The sequence below is a fragment of the Nuphar pumila genome, chromosome 4 (genome assembly GCF_984573655.1).
Source record: "Nuphar pumila chromosome 4, dmNupPumi1.hap1.1, whole genome shotgun sequence".
NCBI classification, from domain to species: Eukaryota; Viridiplantae; Streptophyta; class Magnoliopsida; order Nymphaeales; family Nymphaeaceae; genus Nuphar; species Nuphar pumila.
This window is the reverse complement of record NC_143252.1, coordinates 7,929,027-7,936,624: the sequence shown is the minus strand read 5'-3', so window position 1 is coordinate 7,936,624 and position 7,598 is coordinate 7,929,027. Positions and strand designations below refer to the sequence as shown.

Genomic DNA, 7,598 nt, shown 5'->3' with positions numbered 1-7,598 from the left:
TTTTTTCCAAAAAATGCAGCGCTCTCATTCACACCTTCTTCGTGTATGGTGCACATGGTTTCACACCCTTGAAGGAAGCCAACTACTTCATCATATGATGGAATTGGCGGCTTTAGCATAGTTGTAATAAATGCATTGTGCTCATGACCAAGCCCATTGAGGAGCCAGAATACCATGGTTTCATCTTTCACGGGCTTGTCAATGGTCGCAAGTTTATCATAAATTTTTTGGGACCCATTGACATTCATTTACAGAGAGTTTTTTTTTCGATATGATTGTAACTTTTGTGTCAGTAGGAATTTACATTCCTTTGAAACATGAGCAAAGCCTTGATAAAAGTATTTCATACCTCACTAGATGTTTGGCGGCTAACGACAAGACCCAGCACTTCCTCGAACATAGTGCTCGTGATCCATTCTCGCAGCAGCCTATCAGATTTTATCTAGGCAATAAACTCCGGATTTGAGACGCCATCAATGGTCTGAGCTAAAATTGGAGTTTCGCCATCAACAAATCCAGTCATGTCGACTCTCAATAAAGCCAAGCAACTATGTTTTTCATAATAGAAAATTTGAATGATTAAGTTTAATTGTGACGAAGTTTGCCACATTCAGGTTGAAGAGGTACGAGAATTTGATAGAGATGTTGACGCCATTGAGAAGAATACATCAATCACCTAGGATGCAAGATGCTCTGATACCATAAAAGAAAAATATGCACACACAATTTTAACATGATTTGGTGAACTACCACCTACACCCACGATACTTCACTCAACAATTCGCGTGTGAAGTTTTTTCACTATTTAAGAGAATTACATTGTTATCGACTTTTGTCGATTTTTCTAGATTCTCCTTTTTTATGATATTGTTACATTTGCTACCTTGATCTTTCTTCATTCTAACCAAATTATCTTTAATATCAAGATTATCATTATCAACAATAATCTTGATATTAGCTTCACACTTGATATTATCGGTATTTTTGGTCTTCATCATATCATGACTGTTTGAGAGAGTCCCATTGTCGATGATTTTGATCATGTTAGCTTTACATATAGCCTTATCAAAACGTCTTATGAAAGTCCCATTATTGAGTCCAATATTATTGGGATCTCTATCGTAACTCGGCTGCATGTAAAGAACTCTTTTCTCAAGAGTTTCAATGTGTAAAAAAACACAGTGAAATTAGAAGAAGCCAGTATAAATAATTGTTTGAACTTGTGAATCTGTGGTTTTTCTCACAACTTTTTGCATGATCTTTTTATTTGTGCCAATGTACTTGATGTGGAGTGTCAACCAGCATCCAAAAATGTTGTTTTTATGCAAACCGCATTTTCATTTAAATATAAACATTACATGTTTGTGTACATCTACAGATACATATACGCTGATACCAAGATAAGATCATCCTTTAGATGGGAAAAACCATTTAAGCTGCAGCTATATGGTGCATTTTTTGTTAGTTTACACTATAGGGAAAAGGAAATCATCTCTCTCTCTCTCTCATGACATGATTTCAAGAGCCTCCCTGGTTTCCCCCAATACATTGTACACTGTGGCTGCAATATGAGCTGGTGATAAACCTGCTTCAGCCAACTGATCAGCTGGAGATCCATGCTCGATATAACGATCCGGAAGAACCAATGGCCTCCACTGCACCAACATAAACTTTCATTAGCCTCCCAAAATAAGCAGTCTCTCTCTCTCTCTCTCTCTCTCTCTCTCTCTCTCTCTCTCTCTCTCTCTCTCTCTCTCTCGCTAGCTAGCTAGCTAGTATATGTGCAAAAATTCACCTTGGTGGTACCATCAAGAAGGCCATCTAGAGCCAAGAACTGAGCAACATGAGAACCAAAGCCACCAATGGATCCCTCTTCGACGGTGATCAAGAACTCATGCTCCCTGGCTAGTTGACGAATGAGACTTTGATCCAAAGGCTTGCAGAACCGTGCATCCACAACTGTCAAATTCAGGCCGCGCTCATTCAGTACTGAAGCTGCAGCAAGACAACTTCGAACTGCTGCTCCATAGCCCACTAGCGCCACCCTCTCACCTTCAACAAGTACACGCCCTTTCCCGATCTGCTCAAAATCAAACACATAAGGACATGGCAACTGAACATTGAGGTTGCATATCAATATATTATCTTTTTAATAGATTACCAAAAATGCAGATTGAACCAGAACTGTCAGCATTCAGTCTTGATCCAGATCAGATGGTAGAGATAGGTTCTTATAACTATGTAGTGGCTTTTGTATTCCTGTGCCTACTAAATTTAGTAAAAATATATAATGGGAGCAATTAGTATTCAAAGTTGTGTCCAAATCCAACACTGAAAGCATGCATTTCGTAACTAATTTTGGAACTCAGGCCAAATGAGTTACCTCAGTTCATTGGATGTACTAATCTCTCTGGAAACTGCTCAAAGTACCACAATTTTTTACAAGATCAAGTTAGACTAGAAGCATGTCTGCTTGGCCGCAAATGTGAATTATTCTCACAATCATGATTGTTATGCGCCCCATTTCTCATGTTCAAACAAATGTGACATGCAATCCCTCATGTGATTCTAAATAACATTAGATGCCATCTTACTCACTTCTCATGTGATTTGAAATCACATCGTCCACCCTGTAATTTTAAATCACATGAAAATTCAAACTAAGGTGCCCTAGGTTTGAGGTCTCCACATTATGACTGAACCAGGTCAATGACTTTCTTCTTAGTCATTGCATCATTACACTCAAGTTGCTGCCAAATCTAGCATCAGTTTTAGACAAATAAGACTCCAGTTAACTCGAGGCGAGATTGCAGTGCAACACTATAGAATCGGCCAATTCAACCAGCAAGGTTTAACTCAACTACAACTCAACAAACAAAACCGTTTATCAGTATGTTTATCGTGTAATTCCAAAGTAAACATAAACAGGAACTCAGTTGTATAGTTGGCTAGCCTTTTGCCAGGCACTACTGGCTCTAAATCTGCTATAATCGTTAAGCTAGTGTTGGCGTGACATATCTAGTAAAACAGCCATTGTCTCCATGGGAAAATGATTGTATAAGATTATGACTTGGGAGTGTCATAATCCTTAGCTGTCGAATTGCACCAGACAACATGCACCATGCCTTCCAGCACAATCCATTGCCCAAGGATGTGCCAAGCGGTTATCTAGTCAATGTTAAGCCCATAGTCACATTGTATGATCCTCCCAGGAATGGGAAATCACTCCTTTCTTTCACATCCTAATCAACCTTTTCGAGTTGAGTTTGGGCAAACTAGCCAGTTTGATGGGGATCAAATGAGTACCTCAAGAGGTATTCCTTTGTTGCCTTCAGGCAGTGGCACACCAATTCCATTGCCTCTGGGATACCGGAAACAGCTTGGACGGTCATCAATGGCAGCAGCAGTGGCTACCATATGAAACAGTTCAGCTTCATCACTTGGAGCCATCACAACCATGTTGGGCAGACATGCCAAGTACGTCACATCAAATGCCCCACAATGTGTTGGGCCATCTGCACCCACTAGCCCAGCTCGGTCCATGGCAAATCGGACTGGGAGTTTCTGCAAATCCACATCATGTATCACCTGCACATTCAACCACAAGTCATACTTCTGGTTTACAAGATTTGAGGTCTTTAGCATTCTCTGAAGAAATAGGAAAGAAGTGATTGCCTGATCATATGCTCTTTGTAGGAAGGAAGAGTAAATTGCGCAGAAAGGCTTGAGGCCTTCACAAGCCAAGCCAGCAGCAAAGGTGACTGCATGCTGCTCTGCTATTCCAACATCAAAACATCTGTCAGGGAAGCGCTTGAGAAACATATTTAGCCCAGTGCCTCCACCCATTGCAGCATGGATGGCAACTATGTCTTTGTCAACCTCTGCCTCTGCTATTAGTGCCTCTGCAAAATAAGTGGTGTAGGCTTGTGTTGGGGCCTTGGTCTTAAACTGTCTTCCAGTGGCAGGGTCGAACTTGACAACACCTGTAAAATGAAAATTTCACCCAATTGTTCAAAATTGTTTGACAGGGTTGACACTAAAATAAAGAAAGAAATTATTTAACCAACCATGGTACTTGTCAGCTGCACGCTCCGCATAGGGATAACCACGACCTTTCTCAGTGACAACATGGATGAGCACTGGTCCTGTTGTCTTTGTACTCTTCACTTCTTGCAAAATGGTTATTAGATCATCCATGTTATGGCCATCAACAGGACCAATGTAATAGAGCCCCAGTTCTTCAAAGAGTGTCGAGCGTGAACCACTGATCATACCACGAGCATACTCATCAACTTTAGCAGCCAGTTGATGCATCGATCCTCCCATCTGTTTTGTAACTCCCTGCATTTCTCGAAACATTTGTATACCAGTCAGTCAAAAGCTTTCAGGTGAGATTTATGGAACCAATGGTAACTAGAAGGCAACTGACATGCTTAGGAAATTCTGAAATGAAACACTCCCAATATATTATATTGTCAATGAGAAAAAAATCAGAAGACCAAAGGGGGAAAATGATAAATATATATCTATATACTGTTGTAAAGAATTTAACCGGAAACAAAAGGAATGAAAATAGCTCACTGACCTTGGCAACCTCCCTCAGTTCTCTAAGAGGCCTACTAGACTGCAACCTGCTCAGAGCACTGCTTAATGCTCCAACAGGAGGAATTGGTCCATCGATATTTGCCGTAGGCAAAGACACCTGCTTGTTGTCATTGATGATGACAATCATGTCAGAGTCCAAATATCCAGCATTGTTCATGGCCTCAAAAGCTTGCCCTGCAGTCATGGCTCCATCACCAATAACTGCAATCACATTGTTCTTCCTTCCCTTTAAGTCCCTCCCAACTGCCATTCCCAGCCCTGCTGAGATGCTTGTCGAGCTGTGCCCAGCACCAAAACAATCATACTCGCTCTCGGATCGCTTTGGAAATCCTGATAGCCCATTTGTTTGTCTCATTGTTGACATCTTATCCCTTCTGCCAGTCAGTATTTTATGAGGATAAGCCTGTAAACAAATGCCTTCATGATTTAGTCGTTAATTAGCAGTATTTTACCATCATGTATGCCTTAAAAATCAAAAGGAAGCTACTTATATAAATTGATTAGCTTCAAGTTTAGAACGAGACAGAAGTGAAAACCGGGTCAAGTTACTAACTGAATTAGATCAATTACATCCACAACTGGAAACCAGCATAAATTATCATGGGCCACCTTGGGCAAAGCTAGACTAATAACCAACTCATGAATCAGTTGACCATTGCCTTACAAAAACTGGGTGGAGTTTGGATTACTGAGTGAAAGTACGGGTCTCAATTTCTAATTTGTGAACTTGGTGCAAGTCTGAAAGCTTGGAGCAAAACAACCAATTTGGTTATGCAGTTAGCTGGTAGGAACCACATCAACCTGACTTACAATTGATGATGCTTTGATTTCTTATAAACTGTTTTTAACATTCTTCTGATGAAATAAGTAGAAGATACGGTTTTAATACAGTGGTTCTGAGTCATATGAGAACTAATATATACAATTCTAACCATGTTATTTGCATATGGGTCACCGTCTATCTTTGGAACACATAATACACAATAACAGGGAAAGGATAGTGAAAAAGGAATCATTACCTGATGGCCTACATCCCAAAGGATCCTGTCTTGTGGAGCATTAAACACATAGTGGAGCGCCACAGTGAGCTCCACAACCCCAAGACTGGATCCAAGGTGACCCCCTGTCTTGGAAACACTGAAGATCACATCTGAACGCAGCTCTTCTGAAAGTTGTTTCAGTTCCTTCATTTGCCAATTATCACACACACGATGAACAAGTCAGACCAATGTTTCTTTCAATCAAAAAATTGACTCCAGACTCATTCTGAGTAGAGCCACCAAGGGCTCTGATCCAAGTTGGCACCAATTTAGTACATGGGCATCAATATGATGCTCAAGTAGGCATCATAGATCCAACCGGAGTCTGGTCGAGCCCTTCGAGTCCCAACTAGGTTTGGGGCTTTCAGCGCACGAGCACACACACACACACACACACACACACACACACACACACACACACACACACACACACAGAACCATACTTGGAGAGAGAGATTCTTCATATGAATGGGATAGTTGATGGTATCTAAGAGAGGAGTTGGAGGCCTCTGTGCGTGGTACTCGCCTCCCTCAGACAATGAGGCACACACATATGAGGCCTTCTTCACCTGCATTCAACAGTGGACATCAGATAGATCCATGCAATGATGCAAACAAGTATCAAATTGCTCTCACAAAACTAAACATTTCAAGCAGATATTCACTCCCATAGTCACTTCCAAGTTCCAAGCACAACTAGTTACTCCACCCAAAACCAAAAGCAAAAAATATCAGGAAAAGAAAAATTCATCATCCAATGTTTGCATGTTGTTGATATATTCTCAGCATCACAGTAACATCATCTTAAACTGATAATCTCATCAGAAACCAACATAGCAAACCTTCTCAGAACCCAAAATCTGACCTTTTAAAATAGGCATCCAATATTACAACCATTCCCCAACTTGAATTGGTCATTACATCAGATTCTCAATACATCAAAACAATTGAAATTTGCATGACAACCATCATAATTCAGGAAAACAGAAGGAACCCAACTCTGGTTCTGCAAAATACTAACCTTAGAGGCTGATGGGTTGTGTTTTCTGGATGGGTATTGTGCTCCTCCATGAAGAAAGTATGAGTTGTGAAGAGTGGATGTGGAGCTCTTAGAGGGTGAAAGAGAAGGGTGTTGGATGCCCAAAGCATGGAAGCAGGTACAGGAGAAAGATGTTGCTAATGCCATCACACAATCTCAGCAGAGGGTCAGGGTGGAGTGTCGCATAGGAAAAAGGAGAAAGGATGGTGTGCACTGTGCAGAATGAAGGCTCTTATAAGCACCTCTCTCCTCGCCCATGTTAGGATGTCAGATACAATGATTACACAAATAAATTTGAACCCATCCCTTGATGCCAAATCAAGGGCCTAGATTGCATTCTGTTTTGCATGTCCCAACTTAAACTTTTAGTATGGTGGGCACCCAAGCAACTGGTTTCAACCTGGGCCTTAGTTTTCTAGGATGGACGATTGGGATGTGTTCATGGATATCTCTTTGAAGCGAAAAAGGTGGGACTCCATTACTGCCACTGGGTGCTGTTGATCAATGTTTTGTCCTTTTAGGAAACCTGACTTTTCTAGTGGTGGCTGATACTGTATTTAGGTGTTCCACTCTCCACTCTTGCCTCTTCTGCTGTGGACACGTCATTAGAAATCTGGTTGGATAGAGGCATGAACCAATCACAGAAAGTCATGGCGATGCTTTATAAAATATTCTAGATATTATGACGACGAAAAAGCATTTTTGTTTTCTTTTTTGTTGTACTTTTGAACTTTGGAGGTGCTTGAAACCGGATCCAAACCGTTTGGTCTAGTCTCATCTAATTGATAAGATTCCTCCGAAAGCCTCGGATCTCTGCCCCAAAGGAGCTAGCGTGAGAAAAAAAAAAGATCACCTCGGATCTCTAGTCGATCTAAGGATGCAAATGTGTCGGATTCAGTATGAAGATTTTGTAA

At 40.9% G+C, this 7,598-nt stretch overlaps 1 protein-coding gene across 1 annotated transcript; it reads right to left on the bottom strand.

The window, feature by feature from the left end:
• Positions 1 to 1,317: 1,317 nt before the first annotated feature.
• LOC149839239 (putative 1-deoxy-D-xylulose-5-phosphate synthase, chloroplastic) lies at positions 1,318 to 6,950 on the bottom strand. The gene is made up of 9 exons (XM_090002402.1): positions 6,667 to 6,950; positions 6,089 to 6,214; positions 5,625 to 5,789; positions 4,586 to 5,008; positions 4,068 to 4,341; positions 3,676 to 3,983; positions 3,307 to 3,588; positions 1,796 to 2,080; positions 1,318 to 1,655 (listed from the first exon to the last, which is right to left on the bottom strand). The coding sequence occupies exons 1-9, from the start codon at positions 6,829 to 6,831 to the stop codon at positions 1,506 to 1,508; spliced, it is 2,178 nt and encodes a 725-aa protein (XP_089858528.1). The 5' UTR covers positions 6,832 to 6,950; the 3' UTR covers positions 1,318 to 1,505.
• Between the last annotated feature and the right edge of the window lie 648 nt (positions 6,951 to 7,598).